The sequence below is a fragment of the Brienomyrus brachyistius genome, chromosome 1 (genome assembly GCF_023856365.1).
Source record: "Brienomyrus brachyistius isolate T26 chromosome 1, BBRACH_0.4, whole genome shotgun sequence".
NCBI classification, from domain to species: Eukaryota; Metazoa; Chordata; class Actinopteri; order Osteoglossiformes; family Mormyridae; genus Brienomyrus; species Brienomyrus brachyistius.
The window spans coordinates 48,318,545-48,346,358 of NC_064533.1; the positions used below are offsets into that span (position 1 = coordinate 48,318,545).

Here is a 27,814-nt window from a genome sequence, read left to right on the forward strand (position 1 = left end):
GCTGAATAAATTTCAAGCACTTTAAAACAATTTTTCGAAAACGTAATAATACAAATCAACAACAAACAGCATATAGCCTGACATATTTGTCAATATAGTACGTGAAAAGCCTGTTCTCAGCAGTGTCAGCTAAATAGCCGCGTCTCTTGATCAGAACGATCATTATTATGTAATTATTATTACTATTATTATTTACCAGACCGATTCACGACTGGTGACGTCGCTCGTTTTAAAACGCATCCGGAAATAAAACGTCATAATACCTCTGTGCTCCTATATGTAATTCCATTTTTCAAACATGATTAACTAACATGTTACATAACTTACCAATACCAGTGACATTTGCTTCAGATTCTGCGAAAAATTCCGTACTACCGAAAGAAAAAAACGGCCTTCAGATTAATTGTTAACTATATATAAAAAGATTAGCTGGCAAAACGTTTATATTGTGAGACTTGAGTAAATGTTCAGCTGCCTTGCGATTTTTTTCTATTTTAGCTTTATTTGCCAAAAAAAGATCGTTTATGAAATACGCAAGAATTTCACTTGAGTTTGATATAAAACAGACGCTACTTCGTTTTTTCTAACCCGGTTACATCAAACCAGCTATTTAAACGTCACAAGCAATGACAACTAAACAACAAGTCTACTGACCGCCAAGCTTCTATTACTTCAAAACACCACATACTGACATATTGACACAATGCAGTATAAAACTTTTGCCCAGTATCACTACAACTATAGGCGCGATAAATAAAAATTGTAGACATAAGCCGAGTAACGGGGCAAGTAAGAGTGCACGTTTCACATACGGGCATGTTTATGAAGTAGCTCTACGCCAAGGACACAGTAACCCTACATTATAAAATATAATATACGACACAGAAATATAAGATAACGTTCAGTAGTTATTTTACGAACGTCTCGTAATTCAGTAACTTTTCTCCAACCATCCTACAAACTGCATAAAAGCATGCTTGACCCGCCGCCATCACATATACAAGTTTACTTAGCTATCGATCTACATTCTTGACTTTGCCACAGATTTGAAAAAGTTAATGCAATAAGGTTACTGGGGTAAAAACAAAAACAAAACAAAAAACTCCGTCAACCCACATGATCGGGCCGTAGCGTTTAAACCGCAGTAAAAAGAAACAAATGATTAATCCGAATTATGCCCGCACGCAATAATAAAACTGCGCTGTACAAGGTGATTAAGTAATTGTGAAATAATTAACTAAGATGAATTACTTACCGCCGCCAAAACAGCAACGACAACAGAGTGCAAAAGCAACGAGTTTGCATAAGAAGGACGGGAGACATCGCCTTGTAGAGTCCATGTTTTCAGCGGAGGAGAACTGAGAACAAACTTTTTCCCGTTCAACCAACAAGGCCGAAATGTAATAACGCGTCACCCAGTGCCCACCCAGCCTCCCGGACTGGGAAGCGCCGCTTTGCCGCTTTCGTAAAACACAATACTGCTTCACCAACTTCACACCCCAAGTAACATTTTGTTACATGTAGTCTTACATTACTGGAAAAAAACGGCAGCATATTTATCATTACTCGACGAATATTTGCCAACAAAGCAAAGAGAACGAGGGTTAATAATACAACAGAAATGTATAGAGTAGAAATACAGAAGACCGGTTTATTCTTCAGTGTTTATTAAGTTGATACAGGAAAATAATAAAAAAAAACATTATTTACAATCAGAGAAATGCTTCCAGTATTAGTAACAAGTCGAGGGTATACGGTTGTCGCTCAATTTCACTTTAAATTCATAAATTAGTTTCTCGTCCAAGACTACAGATAAAATATTTACAAAATGTGCAAAACGAAAACGAAAAACTGGACAATAGTGCAATTTAAGTGCAATTCGATGCAATTCACAGATCAAAATCAGTTCAACATAAAAGTAAACACATAAAAAGGTACGAAAAATACATTTCAGCTTTGACATTAATTTAGAAATCAGCTTTCAGTGTGATCATGCTTGAACGCGAACTCACGATTATACCACGTTCTGTTTTTAAATGATTAAACGGGGATCAGGATTTAGACAATAACCGATGGAGACAATCAGCCGTGTTTGTTTTGATAGGGGAGGGGGCTTTGACATTACTGAAGATGAAAGCATTGTTGTAGCGAATAGAAAAACCAGAATGAGCAATACGCATTTTTTTTCCACAAACACTATTTACACTTGATCATTACTTAATATTACCATGTAAAATCTAGAGTTTTAAGTATTCGCCCGAGTTATTCCACAACACACGAGAAATATTGATTGCATAGTAACACCAGATATTATTCATTTTTTTTGTTGAGTGGACATACAAAAAAAAAAGCTTAAATTTTGTAGTCTTTTTCACCTTGACTGATTGCGAAAGTCACTGCTTACTCCAGCTGTGTTACAATGCTGGTGCAGTCAGCTCTGTCAAAGTGCCTTTGGTAACGCACTGTGGAAAAAAACCGTGACCTGTTCCTCCTGTACAGCAGGATGAGCAAAGCGGTGACCAGCGTTATAAAAATGATGAGGAAGAAGGCGAGGACTACCTTTGTTCTTTCTGACCCTTTGGGGGAGAGGGAGGGGGAGAGAGAGAGAGAGAGAGACAATAGGAGTAAGTAAGGGTGTATTTCTGAGGCAGAGCAATGTTAAAAGTTCTTCAGCATTCAGCCACAAAGACTTGAAATATCTCTTTTTATTTCTCCAGGCAATTCTCACCCTTAGTTCTGATCACTTTGTACCAGCCTGGTACATGTCATGGCCCCATAATACAGTATTATAATAGTTGATTTCTTATTTCGGGTTTGTCATGAAGGTCAACACTCACAGCTGGGCATCTTGCAGACGATCCGACTGTGTGTGTCCTTGCAGCCGACGAGCTTCCAGGCCCCTTGTTTTCCCGCCAAAAGGACAGCGCAGCGTTCTTTGAGGTGCGTGTGTGTTTCACCTGTCAGATCCCAGTTAGAGAACTGCAGGCTGGAACCATCCAACCAGCTGACTGGCTCACCTGAGGAGCCAAGAAAGGAGGTGGAGAAAGATGGAGAAATGGAAGTGCTAGGGTGAGTCGAGCTGCTTACTGTGCAGTCAATGGCGGAGGCAGTAGGGATGCTGATCACCCATACAGCATTTCCGAGCTGAAGAACCCCAAACAGCATGCTTCAGTCATTTCTAATGGGCTCCTAGCATCACTGCCATCAGAAATTGTAGCAAAGCACAATCATGTGGTCAAGGAACTCCCCATAACTTTGGATCATGCATGATACCTTTATGGACTGGACTGCACTGAATTGAATTGAACTGAACTGATTTCAACTTTATTGTCATTTGTCCCAGCTCCATGGGGGGGTAGGGATGGGGGGGATGCTTAGGGTAGGCTTGCCCCATCCAATCATAAGCTTGGCTCGTTCTAGGGCCAAATACATGACACTGCAATTTTCAGCAAATTGGTATTCAGAAAACTTTTAATACCCCTTTGGTCACCGTTTTAAAAAACTGTTTAGCGGCTATGCCTTTGGCAGACTCAAAGCAAATTCCCTGAGACTCAGTGTCTGTCAAACGCTCATTAGAAAAGCTGATTTCTATGCAACCCTTACAAACAGACAGAGAGCATCAGCAACCACCTAACGCACAGCAAACACAAGTCAACTGCACATGAGTGAGACCATGCGCCCAACTACATCCCCCCCACCCCTCTTAGATAATCTTGTGGCCCATCGAACATTTCAAAGCTGGAGCAGTGTCTGATTGTCATTATATAATGCAGAGCATGTGTGCAACAAAATAAAGGCTTTTACCAAAGACTATATGTGACCATAATACTAGTTAGGGTTAGGGTTATCTTAAAGCATATCCCACAGAGACAGTAAGTTCCGAACATGTACCGTAGGGGTCGACATCTATGCCGAGCCAGACTCTGCTGGTGAGTATGGGGTTTTCTGACAGGTACTTGGAGACAAAGTCATTTTCCTCCCTGTCCTGTATGGTGAGGAGCTGAGACGATGCATCTGTGGAAAAGGAAAAGTGTGCATGTGTAAATACCTCCATTTTTGATTCCCGGAAAAGCGGAATCACGACTCCTTCAACAAACACGACAATTTTCAGTTTATGTCTGTTTAAGATGAATGTTAATACTGAGTTATCATCGTCCGCCCTTGGAAACGAAAGGCACGCACCAAGACTCTGACACGCTCTCTTGGCACTGTCCATCGTGTAGATGCTGTAGTTGAAGAACGTCATGTCGAATGCGTAGCAGTGGTCCCTGTACTCAATCCACCGAGATGTGTTGCTTCCCTCTGGGCATCTATGTGATGCAGAGATGGGCTGGGGGTCTGAATCTGTAAATAATAAATAAAAACTATCCATCTTTCCTGCCACCGGTGGGGAGATTATGGCTGTAAGGCACAATTTTAACCTTTAATTCATATCGCTTAATTATGGACACTCTACCAAATTCTATTCAATTCTAGAACTGATTAGTTGCTCACTCTGAATGTTGTTGATGTAGCAGATGGCTCCTTCTTGCTGAGACTGACAGTCTCGTTGTATCCATGAGCCGTTCATGTTTATCGACACGCAGCTGCTATTTGTGTCTTCAAAGTCCAAGAACTCAGTTGGAATGTAGTTGTATGAGGATCCATCAGACCATTCATAAATCATGTAGCCATTCATCTAAGAAAGCAGGGTCATAAGAAAGCATCCTGTCATTAATACAGAACTTTTTGTAAGATTGTAACGATCAATACCGATGAGTTACAGGATGGATTTTATATGTGAAACTGACATGGGTTGTGTGACCATTCATTTTACTTGAAACTAGGGCCGCATGTAGGGAGTTTTATGTTAAACATATAATGGATTCCAGTCCATTGCAGGGCATACATTTAGAAGTAATAACTTAACAGCTCTAAAGCAAATGTTTTCACTGCACAGAAGCACCTAAGAATTGCAGTGCAAATGCATGGACAAGCTCTGCTAAGCACATACGTTGTCATTATAAGGATTCTGTGAACACCATTTGGGTAGTTAAACGCTCAAGTTGGTTCACGCTGCAGTAGGTGTCTATTATTCATTATGTGTATGTTTTTAGTCATTAACGCAACTCTGAGAGTGTAGTCTGTGCATAGATTCAGCATTGCTTACAATATGTTACTATATGTTTGATAAGGACTGTACAATATTACTAAAATAAATACCTATGACATGCTTGCCTATTCTACTCATACATCATAGAGAGCCAAGCGAAGTCACAGATGTTGATCCATCGACAAGAGGATTTTCAGCGGTTCCAAATGTATAAATTGCAAATGACTTATTGATCATATCAGAAATTGGAATTCTGGGAAATGGTAAGAGCATCTTAAATAGGGATTCGCCAACCAGGATGTACCTGCTGTCTGGACAGGCCAATCCACAGTGGGAAGCCATCCACTGTGGATACTTGTTCCAGATGCCTGTCGTGGGTGGAGTCATGGACGCTGGCCAGGTGGCCTCCGGTCTTCTGGCACTCACGAAGAGCCTCAAACCAAGTCAGCTTCTTCTGGATGATGGTGTAACTCAGGTTGCCATAGGTTCCCAGTTCTGCTAGAGACGTCCTATATTGCTGTTTTGGGTCTGGCGGAAGAAATTTTTTTTTTTAATTTTAATGACAGTGTTTCGATAATTAAAGACATTAAAATGTATTGCTTCTTTAGGTAGATCCATCCTCCAAGCACTCTGTCCTCTCTGGGGCCCCATTCAAAAAGTAACTTTTTTTAATGCCCTGAGTGGTCATTTAAAAAAAAAAAAAGGTTAAAGCGATTTAAAATTTACGTTGAAATCTCCGAAGCCTTCTTTGAATGAATAACAAATGTATAGTAAAATCTAACAAATCTATTATTGTGGCTTTCATGAGACATGAGAAAAGTTCAGATTTGGCCCTCCCCAGAAAATATTTGCCCAAGACTCATCTAGATACATCAGGAAAACATCAGGTCAAAGATGGCTTAGTACGAAATATCTGTAATTATTTTCTTTCTTGTTCGGTAAAAAAATAGGACATACCGTTGTCAATTTTACAGACCACAATGCTTCTCTTCTTGAACTGAGTAAAGAGCGATTTTGTGACCTTTTCCCAGGTCCCATAGAGGTTGAGGCCCACCATGAAGTCTTCTGTTATGTCTGGTCTTCCATCCGGCCAGTTAGAATACTGGACATTGGTGCCATCATACCACTTCAACTTGTTGTCTACAGAATGAAATATGAAGACACGTTTTTATCACACGTAACAACGCATCACAATACCATCTCTACTAAAGTGACTTTAACACCAGCAGTTTTAATTACTTATTATCCATCCATCCATTTTCCAAACTGATTATCCTACTGGGTCGCGGGGGGTCCAGAGTCTATCCTGGAAGCAATGGGTACGAGGTAGGGAACAACCCAGGATGGGGGGCCAGCCCATCACAGGGCACACTCACACACCAGTCACTCACACATGCACACCTACGGGAAACCGGAGTACCCGGAGGAAACCCCACAACGACATGGGGAGAACATGCAAACTCCACACACATGTGACCCAGGCGGAGACTCGAACCCGGGTCCCAGAGGTGTGAGGCAACAGTGCTAACCACTGCACCACCATACCGCCCCTATCACTTATTATTATTTATTAAAATCTTTGTACTTCACAACTGGCATATATTTAATTTCTGTTTTTGACGACAAACCCTTATTTTTACGAATTAGGTGAGGTATATCGGTTTCTAAATTTGATGATAAATTTGGGGGGTGTTGCTAAGGCTCTTACTCAATGGTCCAATGGCAGCATTAGTCTGGCAGCCATGGGATTTAAACCAGTAACCTGTAACACCCCAGTAACACCTAACCTGCTGAGCCACCCCCAAAAGTAGGTATACCAAAGATTTTTGGGGGGGGGGGGAGTCTTTGGAAGCAAAATAGCTTATATTTGGAAAAATACAACTGAAAACAATATAGTGTTTTACCATTTTCGTCTTTGAAAAGTCCAAGCCAAACAAACTGGGCTAGATCTTTGAAAGGCAGGAGTTGTTCCTTCACAAACTCGTTCTCTGTTTCATCTCGAATGGTTAAAATCTCTGCGCTTTTGTCTGTGAAAACAGAATCAACAACTGGAGCTGTTGGCATCACTCCTACAGTTTACAAACATCACTTGGCTCAGCTTCCCATCATAGACGACAAACAAGCTGAGGTACCTAGTCTCCTGCACATTTCTCGCATGTCCATCCTTGGAGTGCTGTCCCACCGGGAAAAATCCACCCGTAACGTATAGCAATTGTTCCGGAATGGAACCCATGTGGGCCCACCGCTGACATGAGGACAATTCACAGGTTTCTTATCCTGTTCTGGAGTGACCACAGCTGTAAAGAACATGACATGGGGACAAAGGAACAATGAGGATGAGACTGAAAACATGAATATGAGCGAGTCGAAGGAGACCGAAGACGTCCTACCGGCCCAATTATGTTGGTAAGTAAAAAAATATTTAATTTTAATTCCAGCATAAAAAAACTGTGGTTGTATTGCTTCTAGTCAGATGCCTTTCCAACTAACTACCAAACTATAACCAGGTAAAGAAAATACTGTTGATAATATAGCCTCCGTGAAATTACCAAGGCTTAAAATTTGATAACTTGAAGACTTTATGCGTCATGAAATACTACAGGGCCTGGCCAAATGACAATCAGCAGGCTTCATATGGGTTTCCAATTTTATGGAGGTAAGTTACTAGCAACGCCATAGTGCTACCATCCACCTACTGTTATATCACAGCTGATAACCTTACGAACTGCAAATACAATGTAGCCTATCAATGTAAATCTGGGTATGTCATGCCGTTTGTTGAAGAAGCAGGTTATTTTGCTTGATTTACACTGACAGGCTGATAAGGTGCAGTACGGTAGGCCGGGTTGGACGTCCTTCCTGCAGGTCGTAGTGAGACATACTTGGAGACAAAGTGAATTTGGCTGGCTAAGCTGGTGCCCCTCTGAAGATGGCACCCTAGGTGTCTATATATGTCACTCAATGGGATTGACTGGCACTGTAACTGGTAGTCATTTCTAAAAAAAATTCTTAAAAAAAAAAAAAACATACTGACATGACTGCAATGAGGTAATTTCAAGTTGACATCCATCTTTCAATTAATGAAATACAGGGTCATGGATGGGGGGGCATGAGGCACAAAACTCCTCATATATACAGTTTATATTTATGTGTGTATGTGTATACACACACACACACACACACACACACACACACACACACACACACACACACAGAAATACAGCTCTGGAAGAAACTAAGAGACCACTGCACAATTTTTTGTTTCACTCATTTCTCAATTTCTGTGTGAATAAAATGCTTTTTTTTGCAAACTGCAGCCTAGTTCTCGCTTTCTCATTAATGAAGGGCTTCTTATGGCTTCTGGTCGTACCCATTGTCTCCTGCTTCACCTTGTTCTTATGTACTGCTGTCTGAGAAACTTTGAGCCCGGAAGCAGCCTGCCTCACAGTGTAGCCTTCTGCCGGCAGAACCAGGATCAACCCAGGATTTTAAAAATGCAGATTTATTTAAAAATATAGAGCGATCTCTTAATTTTTTCCGCGACTATATATACACACAGACTAATCCCAGTTCTTCATCCTATGACTATAAACTCCAGTCAGCTGTATGGTTTCTGTTGTCAGTCCCTCGATCCCAAGCCTCACCTTGCGGGATGTGGCAGATTGCACCCGGCAGCTCAGCTTCGCAATCCACGGCCTTCCAGAAGCCGTCGGTATCCAGGTAGACACATCGCCCGCTCGTGGCTTCGGGAGACCAGCGGCTAAAGGTCACATGACTGTTGTCTGTCCATCTGTAATTGTAATTCTGGAGGGGGGAGTGGAAACAGGAGAGCAGTTAATTCGCAAGCATTGTTCTCAAATATTTAAAGATTCAAGGATTCAAGGAGGCAGACGTTGATGCGTCTTTCAGCATACATGTTACTAATTAAAAAAAATACAAATCTCTTACATCTGCACTGTACAGGCCGATCCACAGCGACATGTTGGCTCTGCTGGCAGTCACGCTAAGGCTGGCCTGCTGGAAGGGCTCCGTCACACTGGCCAGGTTCATGTCCAGTTCTTTACACTGTTCCATTGCCTTAGACCAGGTCAGGTTCCCCTGCAGGATTCTGTACGTATGGTTGCCAACCTTAAACTGACCCGTGGGAACCTGAACACGCTCCGGTTTGTCTGGAAAAGGGTTCGAGACCTGGATTAATTTGTGCCATGGCCATACAATGCTGTCTGACTCACCACTCCAATGGGTGATATGATCTAGACCAGTGTTTTCCAATTCGGTCCTTGGGGACCCGTAGTCAGTCCACGTTTTTGCTTCCTCTGAGCTCCCTACCAGGCTGGGAGGGAGCAAAAACATGGGCTGTCTGTGGGTGCCTGAGGACCGGATTGGATAACACTGACCTACACTCACCAAACCAATTCATGCTGTGACAGTGTGGCACGACATCCCTTATCTTAACTCCTGCCTGGAAGTTAATTAGCTTGTTTACCTGCGTAATGTTGGCAGATGGAGACGTACTGATAGTCTGTACAAGGCACGTAGTTCCAGGTGCCCATAATTTCCGGATGAGGATCACGGATCATAAAGGAGCAATATTCCCTACCCCCTGGATTTAGAAGCTGAGAAAAAAACAAGGAAATGTCATGAGTCAGTGTTGAAGACCAAACAAAGTGTGGCTACAGATGTTAGGCAGCAGGAGGCACTTGCATCTCTTCCCAGAGGTCTGTATTGTCCATCCAATAGGGGGTTAAAGTTGATAAAGGTGACTGGAGACTTGTCGACCCACTCCAAGCCCATGGTTGCATTCATTTTGAGGCCTAACCAGAACTTAATGGGCTGGTCAGGAAGAAGGGATGTGATGAAATCTGAGGGGGAAAGGAAACAGATGGGAAAAGATTTGTTGAGATGTGTGGCCTTGTGTGTTCGTCATGCAGAATCTCGAGGTCGCCACTGAGGAACCCCACTGACCTTGCTCGAGTTGGCTGGAAATGATGGGAAGGGTGCCCTTCAGTGAATGGCAGTAATCATTGGCCCGTTCAAATGATAGATAGCGGGGTTTGATCACCGTGTAGCACTGCAGGAACAGACAAGATCCCTTCATGCTCTGACATTACAAGTCACCAGCTTGCCATTCCCACCAACCTACACATTCGTACATTCGTAAACTTCATCAAACAAAACAAGGATCTCTGTGCTGTGTGCAGTTAATAGGTTTTACACGAGTGTGATTGTGTAACTGTATGTCCAGGGTGCCCCCTGCCTTGTGTCCACTGCTTGCCAAATTCACCACAATCCTGTACCAGACTATAAGAAAGTTGGATGGATTATTTTCTACATTGAATGTAATCATTGCTTTCTGAGCTGGGCAGTAGTGTGATGTCAGAGCATACGTCACGTGCAACTAAGGAGCAACATGAAGGAAATATCTGCAACTACAAAGGCGCTTCCTACACAAAGACTATGTATGTACATACACACACGGGTTTGCTGATGGAGGACTATGGCGGATTCTTAGATGGGATGCGTTACGGTAACTGGGCGGAAAACTAAAAGAGCATCAGCGACAAACTCAGGTTCCGGAAAAGGAGAGAGCGTGTCCAAGCATCGCGACGCCAACGATGCCAAACCTTGTCTCCGAAGGTCAAGGAGCCGTTGATACATGACATGCCAGCTGGATGTGGCCCTGGGGGAAGCTTCTCCACAGATGTGACGTTCACCCTTTCACACACGAACGGAAGGCGATTCTCGCAGTACTGCATGTAGTCTGAGCGAAAGGAGTGGGGGGGGGAGAGAGATTTTTTGGCAACTGTTCCATTACAACATGTCTCAGTTTATGACGCTCCACGCGTGGCAGCTCAGAGTGACCGATAACTTACTCGGAGGCTGGTATGAATGTATAGCACTGCAGCCACCATAGGAACCGGGGTAATGGTAGAAATAGAATCTGTAGAGTGAAAAATTATGTAATTTTCACATAGGTGCAGATTTCATATTGCATATGAAAGCCTCAGCACAGTGCTGTTCTATGTTCATCACGCGTAGAATGCCTGAACGTCTCATGTACGTCGTAAATGCAGACATAATGTTGACTCAAATAGGCAACGGGATCTTTTACTTTTAATTAATAGGAACTGTCATGTTTAATATGCAGTCCTTCTCATTCCTGTGGTTACACCAGGAAAACGTTGGAACACCATACAGACAAATTCAGAAACAGACTAACTGACCTGAAGGGAAAATGGTACATGGCGTTTTTCAGGTCCACCCACCAAAATAAGTTTTGCGCATCTTCTGAAATCTGAAACAAGTCACATGTTTGGCAATGTGAAAAGGGGCCCCCCAAAATGTCCATTTCCGACTATTTCAATCCAGTATTTCACTGAACATTTACTTACACCTGATATTCGCAGGTGGGAGAGAATGAATGTGAACATGAGGAAGTCTCCCAGCCTCAATCCTAAAGTCTTGGACTTAATTAATCGAAGGGTCATAATTCTGGGATCCCTGATACTTATCATAAACATTGGAAATGGCTGAAACTACAACAGTGAAGATGAAATGATGCTGTACCTGCACTTGCACAAGTAATGCTACACTGGAATGCCTCTTCTCATACATCCCATCATGCTCTCCTCTGAGACATACACTCACACATATAAGCGAGAGCAAAGCCTGAGGTCTGAGTGCATGGTCAGCAATTTATTAGGTGCCACTGAAGCATTTTGGGAGGTTAAAGGTCCATCAAATACATGATTCTTCTACCAAGGAATAGTTTGGAACTGGTCACCTTCTGATGAGAGACACAGAGGCCTATTCAGTCACACACGAGATTTGAAAGGCTTGAGTTCTTGAAAGGCTGTACCTGAGAGATTTTCTGCACAATCTGCCTCATCATGTTAAACGTCGTTGGAGCGGCCAACTTGCTCCCATTGTTCCAGCAGTACTCGCCAGCCTCCTCGTAGGTGAGCCTCGTGTCGGCCACGAACCAGAATTCTCTCCCACCCACCAATACTGATGTCTCGTGATGGCCTCCTGCGTAGGGGGATCGAGTAAAGGGCTGCTGTGAAAAAATCTCGGGACGGCTTTTTGAATTCGCTGCCTTACCAAGAAGACAAAGCGTAGTGTGCCGAAGTTCAAAATCAGCTTTCAAACAGACTTAACGAAGTACAAATTGTTAAAAAAAAAAAAATGTAGATGTATAAAAGACAAGCTATGTTTCGCTAAAGAGTAGCGTTTTCTGTGCTGCTGTAATAGATAATTCGAGCTAATGATGAGTAAATTACGTATAAAAGAATTGCATAGTCACCTGGATTATACCATTCAGGAATTATTTCGCTCTTGCCTGTAGGTACAAAGATGCAAAAAGCACATACATTAAAAAACTCCTTTATATTGTTTTTAGGATATCAAGGAAAACACAATGAGGTTACTGATACCAGTTCTCTAGGTCGCATTCAGTCAATCAGAATTTACCAGATAGATATTTCTAAATGCTAATTTCTCTGGATGCCAGGTTTATAAACATACTCCGCTGGCAGATATAAGGTTTACCTCTGGGGATCTGACAGACCCATTCCAGCTGAGCATCACAGTGAAATGGGGATAGGTAGGCTGGCTGTTCCCAGGAGAGGTAGTGGTAGGACCAGTGATATCGGGTGAACTGACTCCTGTGGATCTGTTTTGGCACACAGGGAAAAACCCAGTGAAGAGACTTCCCCTCTCGCGAGATGTATTGGGATGTGCAAAAAAAAGAAATCGACGCGACTCAGTAAACCACGTAATATGGAGCAGGATGTGTTATGTGATAGACGATGCAGGCGTCGCTGCTCAATGAGCGTCTTGGCTTTGCATGTGAAGACGCAAAAATAGCCTTATGAGGAAGCCCATTGCAACGTTGTTCAACGAAAACAGGATGGCGAATCCTCTTCCTTTGGACGTTCTCCTAAAACCAGGTGCGAAATGCACTCCCAAGCAAGCCCCATTGCTAACATGGGGGATTTTTCCTCATTTTCCATGCGAAAGCGATGGAAAGTCTATGCACGTATTTATTTTATGCATATTTGTACATACAAAGCACGGCAGTATACCTTGAAAGCTGCACAATCCCTGTTGAACTCATCCTCCTCCTGAAGCTCTTCAGAGAAAATTGAAACCTAAAGCACAGAAATAACCACATCAGCTGGAATCCCTCAATAAATGCTGGATCGGTCTCCTGAGATGTCCTTAATTCCTACTTTCTAGTCAATCCAAAAATACTTTTGAATAGAAGTAAATAAAATGTACCAATTGCAGAATAGCGAATGTGCATTTCCGAACAATTGTTAAGAATTAGCCAGACATTGTTGGAATTCAAAGCCCACATCTTTAGCTACATCATAACCTTTATCCTTTTCGGACAAATGGTGACTGATGGTGCATAGGCTTTATGATACATTCCCTTTCGGTTTTCATCACTCTCCAGGTTGTCCTCCACTTACTGGTCTTCCATTGCTCCACTCCCATGAATTTTCGGACTTGGCACTTCGCCTGTTTAGCCCACTCCAGAAATAGTGGTCCTGATCTCGGCTTCAGGGAACGAAAGGTCAAAACAATTGCCCGTCAAATCGCCATTTTGCAAAGGATAAGCAAAAGATCAACAATGAAAAGGCCAGAGTTCATGCTGTTTACAAATATACAATAGACTCTTTTTAGAGGGCAATCTCTAAGGTAGACACTGCTGGGCGCTAAGACAGCACAGAGTTAGCCATGTGCTAACAGAGGGCCTGGATGCAAAGGCCTGCTCGGTAGCGTGACGCTACTCCCATACAGGATGGGTAACGAACTGGGACAGTCATAGCATTGCCTCATAAACGGGCGGCATTGTGAAGCTGCTTTGGAGAAGCAGAAAAGGGCAATGAGGAAGTATGCCTTGAATAGCAGACGCAAACGCACACTAGAGTCTGCAGCTGAGTAACTACCGCAAGTTACTGCCACGCAGACTACTTCTATACCCATCCCAGTCCTTCTGCAAAGCTGCTTCATATGCAATAAATGTCAGCAGACCGTCACTGTGGTTAATGGTCAGCCAGGGATCAGGAAGTTAAAGAGCAAGAGACTCTACAGCATTTTCCTTTTTCTCTAGATATGACTAAGATTGCCAGACTAGTCCAAACTTGTTCTAACAATTAAGGCGGTGTTTTATTTCCAGTTACTGGGACTGGTTAGCGTGCAGGGATGTTTTCAGCAAGTGTGATGTCACTGACCCATGACTGTCATCTTGCTACAGGCAGTAAACAAGCGAAACAAGGGTGAGACCTGATGGAGAACTTCAGGATGGCTTGAATAGTCCTCATCTCCTGCAGGTGGCTGAAGCTAACCAAGTGAGCTCCCAGGGCCTTGCAGAAGCGCTCGGCCTCCTCCCAGGTCCGCTTGCGAGTCAGCCGCACTTTATCGAACACCTGTCAGGTAACGTCACAGAAGATAACCTACCAGCAGACGGCAGCAGAGCACCCTGAAGTTACTGGAATACAATAGTGCTGCAAGTCCATCCTAACAGATCCTCCTCCCTACTGCCCACCTCTGGTTCTCAGAGGCTGTTTGTTCTCCTCACCTTGTAGCAGTATTGAAGACCAGGCATGGAAGTCCACCCGGAAGGGCAGGGGAGGCTAAGGTCTGGCTCTGGATCCTCCTGATGGCTGATGTCCTTCTTGCACACTGAGGCAGCTTTGAACTGGTTACAGTCCTTCACCTCCCACTTACCCAGTGATTTGGTGGACATGGTGACACACCCGCTGGCTAGAGCTGTAATTACAACCTTGAAATCAATGTTAATTGTCTTTAACAAAGTAGCCCTAATTACAACAGTCAAGCTAATACTTCTCCCAAAGTGTTGGTCAGATTGCCAACCAATTCCCAGATATTCCCAATGAAATTATGTCAATATCTAATTTCAAAAACATGACCCATGATAGACAGGCACAATAAACACATCCATCCATCCATCCATCCATCCATCCATCCATCCATCCACTTTCCATAACCATATATGCAGTGGAACTTCATGAAATTCTGAATGTGATTCCAATCCATCTCAGTATATGCTTTGGCACACAGTATGGGCACTCATTGCACCTAACCTAACTGCATACCACTGAACTGCAGAAGGAAGTCTGAGTACCCAGAGAGCCAGGGTTAGTCATTGAACCTACAACCTTACAGTGAAACAGTGCCGCCTACTGAGCTACTGTGTCACCAGTTACCAGAAAGTAATATCCCACTGATTTTCTCACACATTGTGTACCTGGCTCAAATGCATTCCAGTTGCTGTAGGTCATATCTTTCTGACGGCCATCTTTAGTAATCCACTGGAATTCTCCAGTGTCATTAACATTTTGAAGCCCAGTCCAAAAGTATTTTGATTCATGAGTTACGTGCTCTTTGATAAGGCTGTTGATGAACATCTGCTCAAACCTGTGAAAGACACAATGCAGGCTGGTTTAACAGAAAGGCACCCTAATGGAAAAAGCTCCTGTGAAAGACACAATGCAGACTGGTTTAACAGAAAGGTACCCTAATGGAAAAAGCTCCTGTGAAAGACACAATTGCAGGCTGGTTTAACAGAAAGGTACCCTAATGGAAAAAGCTCCTGTGAAAGACACAATTGCAGGCTGGTTTAACAGAAAGGTACCCTAATGGAAAAAGCTCCTGTGAAAGACACAATGCAGCCTGGTTTAACAGAAAGGTACCCTAATGGAAAAAGCTCCCTGGATTTCATCGTTTTATTACAGTGTTTCATTACCTGTTCATAATGGTCAGGTCACACCTGTCCTTGAACAAGACGACATTGGTGTCCACCTTGTAACACGCATTACCGTGTCTCTTCCATTCCTAGCAGATAAGAGACGGTATGAGTTGCCTGCCTAAGAGGTGCGAGCACAACAATGGATAAACGTTCGGAACAAAGTCGATGGTAGTTTTACAAATCGTAATTGGAGTACTCACGCCCTCGTCAGGACACCCTTCTTTTTCAGTAGATTCCTTTACTTCCCCTTTCTTCTTGCACGCAAAGGGCAGTTTAGCATCACATCGAGTCACTTTCCACAAGTGGGACTGTGCCGTAAACAGAAAAAGAAAACTCCAATATACTACATTATATTGCATGATTTTTTGCCAAAATTTTGCTACATTTTTTTGCTAGAACACAACCGTCCCAATCATTTCAGAAATGATACATGTCAGTTTTACAGATATTTTTTGTCTTTTTTTTCCCTGATTCGTCTGTAACCAGTCATCCAGTAGAAGAGTGCTTTAAGCCTAGAGCCTATTCTTAGGAGTACGGGTATAATGCAGAGGACAGTCTGGCTAGTCAGGTGACACACGCTAACACACTAACACGCTACAGGCAATTTAGAGGCACCAATTCACATAGATGGATGGAGGAAACCGAAATACCCGGAGAAGAGCCACACAAACACGAAGGTCACAGATATGCAACCCAGTCTGGAGCCTACAGAGCTTCCTGTGGGGCTACCATGCCACTTCTACTAAGATCTTCATCAAACTTCAAACCTTCTGACATACGGTACCTCTTCAAAGTAGGAGACGCAGGCGGGTTTCCCTTCATCGGGGAACTGGGGCTCATCCCTGCTCCAGTATGTGAAAGACACTGGAGACCTGTCGGTCCAGCTGAAAAGGTACGGGCTTGCTTCACTTCTTAGGCCGGTCCACACCTCAAACACATCACCTGAGGAGACCATAACCAAACGTATTAGTCACTCTGCCCTAGTCTGTGCAGATTCAGTAATACATGAACATGCAGGGGTTTAGTTTGAGATCAATGGATTGGGTGCCTGAGTATGTACTGGGGGGGGGGGGTAACAAAACCTTAAAATACACCTATCAATGCTAAATATCAGGTTAGCTATGATTTTATCGTGTCACTATGGCAAAGCTATTTAATGTGAATAACTAGGTAACACAACACAGGAAAAACACAATATTTTGGTAGTTTTCACCAATTGGGTGTGATACCTGTGTGGAGCTCCGTGCTGAGCGCCTCCACATCGCTGAGGCTGTGCAGGCTCAGGAGGTCCGCCCCACTCCTCTCGCAGTACTGCTGGGCCTCGGTCATGGTCTGGGGCTCCTCCTTCACCAGGTTGATGCAGAAGCCGTCCCAAGGTTTCCAGTTTGGCTCACAGGAGGTGGTCTTGTCCAATGGTGGTGCTGAAGGAAGGGTCCAGGTATATTAAGCACCACCCACCATCCATCCATCCATCCATTTTCCAAACCGCTTATCCTACTGGGTCACGGGGGGTCCGGAGCCTATCCCGGAAGCAATGGGCACGAGGCAGGGAACAACCCAGGATGGGGGGCCAGCCCATCGCAGGGCACATTCACACACCATTTACTCATACATGCACACCTATGGGCAATTTAGAGACTCCAAATGGCCTCAGCATGTTTTTGGACTGTGGGGGGAAACCGGAGTACCCGGAGGAAACCCCACGACGACATGAGGAGAACATGCAAACTCCACACACGTGTGACCCAGGCGGAGACTCAAACCCGGGTCCCAGAGGTATGAGGCAACAGTGCTAACCACTGCACCACCATGCCGCCCCCACCACCCACCATTCCCCATCCAATCAATTAAAGGAAGCTAGCAAAACGAATAAATTCCGCCCCTAGCAGCATGACGGCTGGCAGCTCTCACCCGCTGGTTCAGGCTGAGTGCGGTTGAGGGTTTTTTTGCAGATGTAGGGCAGCCTCATGCTACATGCCTCGCTCACCCAGGAGCCCCTGGGGGTCATCAATGCGCAATCTGCCTCCCGCAAGATGGAGGTAAGCGGCATCCCTGTGAAAGTGTTCACGACAGACCGACAGCACATATTAAATAATGCTCTCCAATAGAATATTACACAGCCAATCAAACAGCTCATAACATATTACACAGCCAATCACGTAGCCCATAACATATACAGAGGCATCAAATCCTGAGAGTAGAGATTAAATGCAAATGTGTTTACAAATACAGAAGTACTCCATAATTACCTTAAAATGCACACTACAATGTTTCAACATGCCTATGCTGGTTTTTAAGACCTGTTAAAAGCTCATTTTTACCATTATCCCATTTAACGAAATTGAGCGGGGTGCTGTCTGACCACTGCCAGCCTTGAGACATGTCCAGCTGATTCAGTCCAATCCACATCTGCTCAGGCAAACTAGCATTGGCTGGAGCTGAGAGAACAAATAAATAGTGAAATAAATCAGTCAGCTGACCAAACTGCTGTCCAGAGTTTGCTCAGGTGCCTTAAATGACAAAGTCGCAATCAGCCCCGTAGCAGCGTGAGCACCCATTTGGTTCATTTATTTAGCAATTTTATCCAAAGTGAAATATAATTAAGGAAACAGTCAGTCCATTTAGGGTTAGGGTCTTGCTCAAGGACTCAACGGCGACATCACTCTGTCAACGTTGGGATTTGAACCGGGTCCCTTTCAATCACGAGCACAACATTCTAATCCGCCGAACCACACACCACCCTGCTGCTGGATTTCCGCCCTCTGCTTTCATTCTCGCGTATCCATGAGCGAATGTGTGAATCTCTGACGCCTGGTTCCTCCGGGCGATCCATCTCTCCTTGGAGACCGAGAGTGGAAAGCAGCGGAGTGTCTCTCACCAGACACGGAGGCGAGTTCCTTGGGGCCGGAGATGCTGAGCAGGTCCCCGCCTTGGCTGCGACAGGAAGCCCGCGCCTCGTGCCAGGACAGGGCCGCCTGAAGGTTGTACTGGTAGCAGCTTCCGGAACCATGGTTCTCCCATAGGACATCGCAGGATTGTTCTAGAAGGAATGAAAAGTTGAATTCCGGTAAGCACCACCAGAGAAGTCCAGAGGAACACAAAATATGCAACACAGCAAGATGGCTGTGAATTTTCCGTTTACTAAATGGGAATTCCAGCAAAATTCCAGTTATTTCATATGTTAATACAATCAGCTTCAGAATTTTTGGCATCCTCAATGAAAGAGGGTAATGTCCTGGCCAAGATGGCAGCAAATAAGAAAATAAGACAAAATATATTAAATAAACTATGTAGTCTACAGAAGAATCAAAACTTCTTTCAAAATGTGTAGGAAAATTGCTTACCATTTACCTAATAAAAATAATCCCTTCAAGAACATTACATGATATTCACAATTGAGAAATATTAAGATCATGTGGAGTAAAATTGTTGACAGCACTGAGAAATAACTTAAATAACAGGAAAGAATATCTGCATCTTTGGTGAAAAAAAAATGTTTTTATCCTACTGCTATTGCATCGACAGTCACAAGCTGCCTGTGACCATTTCTTGTTCCTCTGTGGCACATGCATAACATCACAAAAGCCCTTTGTCCTTGTGTACTGCTGTCTGAGAAACTTTAAGCCTGGAAGCAGCCTGCCTCACAGTGTAGCCTTCTGCCAGCAGAGCCAGGGTTAAACCAGGATTCAACGATGAAGATTTGTTTAAAAATATAGTGGTATAATTTTTTATATATGAAAATACATAGAAGTATTTCCAAGGGTAAAGCTTCCTTTGTTAAGCGTCTGAATTCAGGCGTAGGCATATTTTTGCCTAGACAAAAGAAAATAAAACCTGTAGCGAACGCCTCTTCTTGAAAACATCACACTGAAGACAGACAGTGAGAGGGACAACGCTTACCCGGACTGAGACAGTAACCCCACTTCTGGTCGGCATCGTAGTTGCCAGTGGTGGCGCACCAGCTGAGGGGGCGGTCCTGGCCATGTGACAGGCACCCATGGCTCCAGCTGCCATTGTAGTAAAAGGGAAACTCGCAGGCTGCCCCGAAGGAATTTCCCATGATGCTGTACAAAACTGATCAGTGAGATGCAGTGAGATAAAAAAAAAACAAATAGGGAAATGAGAACAATCCAACTGAAGTAAAAATAAAACTAATTCCGCTAGTAAAGGCTTCTTTTACAGTGAACAGGTTTAAGGATATGCTCATTTTTACCACGTGTTTTAATTTATTTAAAATTAAAAATAGAATTAAAATAGAAACTTAATTCATGTTTGAACACTCCTAAGGGCAGTTATATAAAGATGTGTGTTGCTGTTTGCCAGAAAACAAAATTATTTGTTTCCAAAACAATTTCTTTGACCATTTTGCTTTTTCAAAAATACCCAGCGGACATCGCAGTGAAGCATGTACACATATGTACATCTGTCTGATACAAATGCAGGTGATATCAGCTTCTTGTAAAAAAATAGTCCATCCATCCATATATTCAATTCAGCATTACAGGGAGCTTATCCCTTATTAGCAAAAGCCAGAAGACATCATTCTCGAAGGGTTGCCAGCCCATCAAAAGGATAAAAAAAATCATTAATATCTATTCACTACCATTTTATCACACCAAATCTTGAAGCTGTGAAGGATGAAACTATTCTCATTATCATATGGAATCCCCCCTAAACTCCAAGAAGGTTGAACACAAAGAAAGTGCAACGAAACACTGTACACAAAAATCCCCGATTGACTTGCAGAACAGCGCGGGATTTCGCTTTGCGGTTAAACTGCCATTTCAGCTGTTTAAGCACAGTGGTCTGGTGCTATAGAAACATGTCCAAACCAGGGCATTCCCAAGTACTGTCACTAACAGCCGGGCACTAACAGAAATGGAATAAGCCAAACACAGATGATGACAGGAAACCTACAAGGAGATGGGAAACTCTATATTTAATTTTAACCTGCTGTTGTTCCTCTACAACATGAAACGGAACCATCAATCATCTAGATCCTTGAATTCCTTGAATTCTTTGTGGGAACTTTTCCTAAGTTATAGTTATAGTTAAGGTGTATTCCTGCCTTGTACTCTGTTGTCTTGGACAGGCTCTAAGCTCACTTGGATGGATGGATAGATGGATGGACATTGCAAAGCTAATCTTACTTGGTAATAGATCACTGAAGGTGGAGAGTGAGGTTCTCGCAGCCTTACCCTGATATGGTCTCTGGCAAATGCTTTCTGACGAGTTGTCTCTCATCCACTGGTCGCCAAACCCCTTTCTGGCTGCGACAGTATCATCGATCACGGACAGGGACACCTGGGACGCAGTGTGGATGATGCCGCCACTGCAGCGCCACCAGAGCATGTCCCCTGCCGAGTCACAGCTGAGCAGCGCCAGGGTCTTGGAGTCCGTCTCAAGGCCCAGGCAGCGGCCCGTGGCCACGTGGAAAAGCCGGTGGCCCGAGCCCCACTTCCAGCGCTGCTGGTCAAAGCTGGTGCAGTGTGCCACGCCCACGCGCCGGTCCTCACCCTGGAGGCACCTCCGCGTGCTCACGTGGCTGATGCTGAAGGAATCGTCCCCTGCGCAAAAGCCTGATCTTAAGGCACTCTTGTACAATCTATGTTTTCAAGCTTCCTTTAATTAATTCATCGTCCGTTTTACGTGAATCTACTTCGGGGCACATCACGGAGGCGATACTACACGTCAAACGAAGTGAGAGGTACAGCGGGGAAGTCCCCCGGGACTTTAGTTTCACTTTCATTTCTTCTACTTACCCCCTTAACTGTACGTTTAATTTTTTAAATTTTAGGTTCACACAAATAGCTAACTTTCCGCGTTATATTTACCCATTCTATTAAATTAAGATTTTAATAGGACAACCAAAGATCTTCTAGCTGTTACATTACACCGAACAGGTAACAATGCTTGAAGTAAAATCCAAATATATGCTTGAGCCATTTCTGTTACAATAAGGCTACATACACAATTGTGACATACTAGTAAACGAAAACCTGTTCTTTTATTACAAACATTTTCTTACCCGAATATACGTCTTGTGCAATTGCCCCGCAATAAATAAAGCCGAATCCAACAAGAAGGATCGAATATCGGTACATCGCAGCTTCCAGTGTGGCATGCATGGTTATTTTTATGGTCATCATAAAAAACTAAAAGTGTTTCTCATTTCACTTTTGCTTTTATCCCTTGCCGGAGATCTGCGTCAAAACAATATACCACCCTAAACGTATGCGCCAAGCGTACGGGCAGAAGTGAGCACATCTCCAGCTAGCAACTAATTTAATAGGGAAGGCAGGACAGGAGGGAACTTCATGCTGAAAACCGCACTCACCGTCAACTAAATGGAAGTGACACGTCATTCACGGTAATATTAATTTTAAAAAATCCCCAGGATCACAATGTATTGTCTTGTTACTGAAATTAAGCAACAACAGCGAGATTTAAAAAAAAAGTAACTTTACACACAAACACACACACTTTAACTAGTTTAAGACAATTAAAAATCTATGTTGACAACCGGTAAAATGTTTCGTGAATGCTTACGTTTTGCCACAGACACCAGACCCTAAGAGATACACCTTTTATTTAGTAAACTTTTAGCATACCGTTCATTTAGTGTGGAAAAAAAAACGAAATATAAATATTTCAATGGAAACGTATAATTGATAACAAATAACGTCTGTAAAAAGTAAAAAAAAATGGTTTAGCTGCTGCCAAATACACACAAATTCCTTCAGAACCAACCAAATGGATCAAGTTTCAGTGTAAGCAGTGTTCAATTAATAATTGCATTGCTTTAAATACAAGGATGTAAACTATGACGTGTGCAACAAAAGGATACATTGACGTAATTATAGTTCTCTGTACATGTTTAAAAACTAGAAAAGTACCGTAATATATGCACAACAAACACAGTATTAAAATAAAATTCAACCTAGTCTACCTTTTGTTGTTTTTACATTCTTTGCATATTATAGGATATTTACCAATTAAGCAAAACTGCCTGGTATTCTTCACCAATAATGTCCCGCATTAAAAAACACGACACGTCTGTATCTTTTTAAAGAAATTTCTGTCTAAATCACAAGCTCCCACAGTCAGAATGAGACGTGCCTGCGGAAGGTAACCTGCGTTGACAGGACTGGGCTTCACTGCGATTATGCAGATGTGTTCATCCATGTTTGTGTGTGACAAGATGGCAATGACACTGTTAAGCCAGAAAAGATACAGGTGCATGCGCACCAGACACACACACACACACACACACACACACACACACACACACACACACACACACACACACACACACACCTTTATCTTGATGCCAAGCTCTCCGGTAATATATATTCTAGGCATACTCATATTCTTGGCATTAAAACATCGTTACCAAAAATTGACAACAAAACACGTAATAAAATAAACGGAAATTCCACACACGGAATCCCTTCCCCATTTCTGTATGCGCAAATATGCAAGTAAACAACTTGTTAATACATCCTTCAGCTGAGTATTAATCCCCTCTGGGGGGTTTTGTAGTCCCTTGTGCTCCCCTCACGCCGGGTAAAGGGGTCTCCGAGATGAAGCCCTATTCGCCGGCGTTGCCTTCAAGGTCTGTTATGAGCACGTCAGAGTCCACAGCCTGCGAGCTGGCTTGCCGGTAATATGCGCTCCCGAGGAATGGGAATCTGCGGAGGCGTGCCCCGTTCCTCTTGTACACGCACCACAGCGATACAACAAGGAGGGCAAATATCAAGATGGCCACCAGGGCGGCGGCAGGAATAACACCATGGTGCAGCCCTGGAATGCAGAAGATGGGCCAGGATCACATTAAATAAACATCCCACTACTGAAATAAAAAAAAAGTAAAATAAAATCAATCTGCTGTTTAGGAAAAGTTCTAATGATTTTTTTTCCCTATGACTAAGCAAATGTTAGTAAAAGAACATTACGAAATAGTCCAAGAAGGGAAGGAGGAATTCAAAACCAAAAAAAAGACAATCCATGCAAGTGTCCTACCCAGTTAAGGTCATTCACCATGACCAGTTTTCATTAAAATACATTTTTAAGAACCAAATGATCAAGTAAATGTATCACATCTCTTACCATTAAGCGGTTCAACTTCTACTTCATTTACTGCATCTGAAACAAGTCAATAAAATATTACTTAAAATATTAAACAGCTTCCTATGTTATGCTAATATTTAGCTAAACTACACTTATGGCGCCATTCCACTATTACCTGGAACCGAGCTGCACCTGACGCGTATTGCGAACTGACGCATTTCCAAGTATGCGAGCCGCATGCAACTTGTACCCATGCAGACTTGGCCCAGCTTACTAGTTGGGTCGAAAGCGTGATAAAACTGAGCTGCACGGAGATACCAGTGATCTGTGTTTATGTGCATGGATTATCTGAAGGAAAAAAACTATATATTCTACATATTCTTTATATTCTATATAAATTAATTATTAGTAGTATCGCCCATTGCGATGTATTAATGCATTCCCAATAACTTGAAACCTGAAAATCTCCTACTTAAAAATGTACTATAGAACAGCTGAACGGAATGGATTCATTATGCAAATTTACACAAGCGACTGCGAATTCCGCTAGCGTCTGATACCAACATAACATGGCGGTTCTCACAGACGTGCTAGTACAATTCAGCACATCGTAAATCATGATGTCCACCTTGTGATCAGTAAATAAATGTCTGTTTGGTTTTTTCGTTACTGTTGCCTCCAAACGTGGCAACGCCCTTACTGAGCCGACCCTTCAACAGTGCAAAACCAAAGCGAGCTGGAACCGTGCTCTCTTCGTGGCATGGCTCAGGTACGGCTCGGCTCCCGTGTGCCAGTAGAAAAGAGCCATAACAGTCTTACTACCTCAAGTTCATATTTGGCAACCCCAGCCACCAAGAAACAGTAATATTTTGTGGGGGTGACATATGCCTCTGTGTTAAGATCCATCGCCAAAAGTTTTGAGAATGACACTATTGGTTTTTAATTCTGCTGCCTCAGTTTTTATGATGCCAGGGATTGGACGGCTGAGGACTGGGGTAAAGTCATTTTTTCTGATGAATCCCCTTTCCGATTGTTTGGGGCATCCGGAAAAAAGATAGTCCGGAGAAGAAAAGGTGAGCGCTAACATCAGTCCTGTGTCATGCCAACAGTAAAGCATCCTGAGACCATTCATGTGTGCGGTTACTTCTCAGCCAAGGGAGTGGGCTCACTCACAATTTTATCTAAGAACCACAGCCATGAATAAAGAATGATACCAAAACATCCTCCGAGAGCAACTTCTCCCAACCATCCAAGAACAGTTTGGTGACAAACAAGGCCTTTTCTATCGTGATGGAGCATCGTGCCATAAGGCAGAAGTGATAACTAAGTGGCTCGGGGAATAAAACATCGACATTTTGGGTCCATGGCCAGGAAACTCCCCAGACCGTAATCCCATTGAGAACTTGTGGTCAATCCTCAAAAGGCGGGTGGACAAACAAAAACCCAAAAATTCCAACAAACTCCAAGCTTTGATTATGCAAGAATGGGCTGCCATCAGTCAGGGTTTTGCCCAGAAGTTGATTGACAGCATGTCAGGGCGAATTGCAGAGGTCTTGAAGAAGAAGGGCCAATACTGGAAATGTTGACTCTTTACATAAACTTAATGTAATTTGACACTTAAATGCTTGTAATTATACTTCAATCTACCATAGAAACATCTGACAAAAGATCTACAAACACTGAAGCAGCAAACTTTGTGAAAAACCAATTATGTCATTCTCAAAACCTTTGGCCACTACTGTATTTGTAAGGGTGAAAGGTCACCGGTTAGAGTCCATTGGTTGGCAGAGGAATGTCACCTTGGGGCTATTGAACAAGGATCTTCACCCTCAACTGCTCCAGGGACTGGCTGACCCTACTTTCTCAGCGCGACATCACTTTGGTTAAAGCCTCTGCTAACTGTACGTGCAATTCGTAGCGGCAAGACGTACCTGCCGTGATTTTGCAGACGAAGCCCAGCTTGTCACCGCAGTGGGACAGATGCCAGATGCTGTCGGACGCCCTCATGGAGACGCATGTGTCAGCGGAGAGCTGCTCGACACTGGGGGCTTTGAAGTGCCAGTTTGAGTACAGGATGGCAGAGCCATCAAACCAAGAGAGGGCAGGGACTGCGGGAAGAGGGAGCACAGACAGCTAACAAACCAATCAGAGGGCAGGGACTGTGGGAAGAGGGAGCGCGGACAGCTAACAAACCAATCAGAGGGCAGGGACTGCGGGAAGAGGGAGCACAGACAGCTAACAAACCAATCAGAGGGCAGGGACTGCGGGAAGTGGGAGCGCAGACAGCTAACAAACCAATCGGAGGGCAGTGACTGCGGGAAGAGGGAGCACAGACAGCTAACAAACCAATCAGAGGGCAGGGACTGCGGGAAGAGGGAGCACAGACAGCTAACAAACCAATCAGAGGGCAAGGACTGTGGGAAGAGGGAGCGCGGACAGCTAACAAACCAATCAGAGGGCAGTGACTGCGGGAAGAGGGAGCGCGGACAGCTAATAAACCAATCAGAGGGCAAGGGACTGCGGGAAGAGGGAGCACAGACAGCTAACAAACCAATCAGAGGGCAAGGACTGTGGGAAGAGGGAGCGCGGACAGCTAACAAACCAATCAGAGGGCAAGGACTGCGGGAAGAGGGAGCACAGACAGCTAACAAACCAATCAGAGGGCAGTGACTGCGGGAAGAGGGAGCGCGGACAGCTAATAAACCAATCAGAGGGCAAGGGACTGCGGGAAGAGGGAGCACAGACAGCTAACAAACCAATCAGAGGGCAAGGGACTGCGGGAAGAGGGAGCACAGACAGCTAACAAACCAATCAGAGGGCAAGGGACTGCGGGAAGAGGGAGCACAGACAGCTAACAAACCAATCAGAGGGCAAGGGACTGCGGGAAGAGGGAGCACAGACAGCTAACAAACCAATCAGAGGGCAAGGACTGTGGGAAGAGGGAGCGCGGACAGCTAATAAACCAATCAGAGGGCAAGGACTGCGGGAAGAGGGAGCGCGGACAGCTAACAAACCAATCAGAGGGCAGGGACTGCGGGAAGAGGGAGCGCGGACAGCTAATAAACCAATCAGAGGGCAAGGGACTGCGGGAAGAGGGAGCGCAGACAGCTAACAGACCAATCAGAGGGCAGGGACTGCGGGAAGTGGGAGCGCAGACAGCTAACAGACCAATCAGAGGGCAGGGACTGCGGGAAGAGGGAGCGCAGACAGCTAATAAACCAATCAGAGGGCAGTGACTGCGGGAAGAGGGAGCGCGGACAGCTAATAAACCAATCAGAGGGCAAGGGACTGCGGGAAGAGGGAGCGCAGACAGCTAACAGACCAATCAGAGGGCAGGGACTGCGGGAAGTGGGAGCGCAGACAGCTAACAGACCAATCAGAGGGCAGGGACTGCGGGAAGAGGGAGCGCAGACAGCTAACAGACCAATCAGAGGGCAAGGACTGCGGGAAGAGGGAGCGCAGACAGCTAACAGACCAATCAGAGGGCAGGGACTGCGGGAAGAGGGAGAGCAGACAGTTAACAAACCAATCAGAGGGCAGGGACTGCGGGAAGAGGGAGCGCAGACAGCTAACAGACCAATCAGAGGGCAGGGACTGCGGGAAGAGGGAGCGCAGACAGCTAACAGACCAATCAAAGGGCAGGGACTGCGGGAAGAGGGAGCGCAGACAGCTAACAGACCAATCAGAGGGCAGGGACTGCGGGAAGAGGGAGCGCAGACAGCTAACAGACCAATCAGAGGGCAGGGACTGCGGGAAGAGGGAGCGCGGACAGCTAACAAACCAATCAGAGGGCAAGGACTGCGGGAAGAGGGAGCGCGGACAGCTAACAAACCAATCAGAGGGCAAGGACTAGTAAGGAGGCTATAGAATATACT

General features: G+C 44.2%; 2 protein-coding genes across 3 annotated transcripts in view; both read right to left on the reverse strand.

The window, feature by feature from the left end:
- Positions 1-1,650: 1,650 nt before the first annotated feature.
- LOC125749670 (lymphocyte antigen 75-like) lies at positions 1,651-22,260 on the reverse strand. The gene is made up of 35 exons (XM_049027143.1): positions 21,898-22,260; positions 21,068-21,436; positions 19,770-19,943; positions 18,748-18,909; positions 18,191-18,307; positions 17,781-17,921; positions 17,099-17,290; positions 16,654-16,811; positions 16,070-16,177; positions 15,867-15,955; positions 15,369-15,538; positions 14,679-14,869; positions 14,384-14,526; positions 13,567-13,654; positions 13,177-13,242; positions 12,641-12,764; positions 12,396-12,431; positions 11,952-12,121; positions 11,317-11,387; positions 10,966-11,033; positions 10,717-10,853; positions 10,058-10,163; positions 9,797-9,954; positions 9,579-9,708; positions 9,041-9,261; positions 8,737-8,896; positions 7,225-7,389; positions 6,997-7,119; positions 6,050-6,232; positions 5,397-5,620; positions 4,495-4,678; positions 4,183-4,344; positions 3,892-4,014; positions 2,838-3,017; positions 1,651-2,576 (listed from the first exon to the last, which is right to left on the reverse strand). The coding sequence occupies exons 1-35, from the start codon at positions 22,016-22,018 to the stop codon at positions 2,401-2,403; spliced, it is 5,190 nt and encodes a 1,729-aa protein (XP_048883100.1). The 5' UTR covers positions 22,019-22,260; the 3' UTR covers positions 1,651-2,400.
- A 181-nt stretch (positions 22,261-22,441) lies between these two features.
- The window catches only part of pla2r1 (phospholipase A2 receptor 1), a 28,555-nt gene continuing 23,182 nt past the window's right edge, over positions 22,442-27,814 (reverse strand). For both annotated transcript variants that reach the window (XM_049027165.1, XM_049027154.1), the window contains exons 28-30: positions 25,871-26,047; positions 23,979-24,014; positions 22,442-23,672 (exon numbers count right to left, since the gene is read on the reverse strand). In XM_049027165.1, the coding sequence (XP_048883122.1) occupies positions 23,461-23,672; positions 23,979-24,014; positions 25,871-26,047 (425 nt within the window). In that variant the 3' untranslated portion in view covers positions 22,442-23,460. The remainder of the gene's footprint in view (positions 23,673-23,978; positions 24,015-25,870; positions 26,048-27,814) is intronic.

Bases quoted from the DNA above. Each gene is read 5' to 3' on its own strand.
- LOC125749670 (XM_049027143.1), bottom strand. From the start codon at position 22,018: ATGATGACCATAAAAATAACCATGCATGCCACACTGGAAGCTGCGATG. The intron at 21,437-21,897 runs GTAAGAAAATGT...GCTTTTGCGCAG, and splicing joins TGCACAAGACGTATATTCGG to GGGACGATTCCTTCAGCATC. The intron at 8,897-9,040 runs GTAAGAGATTTG...TCCCCCCTCCAG, and splicing joins TCGGCCTGTACAGTGCAGAT to AATTACAATTACAGATGGAC.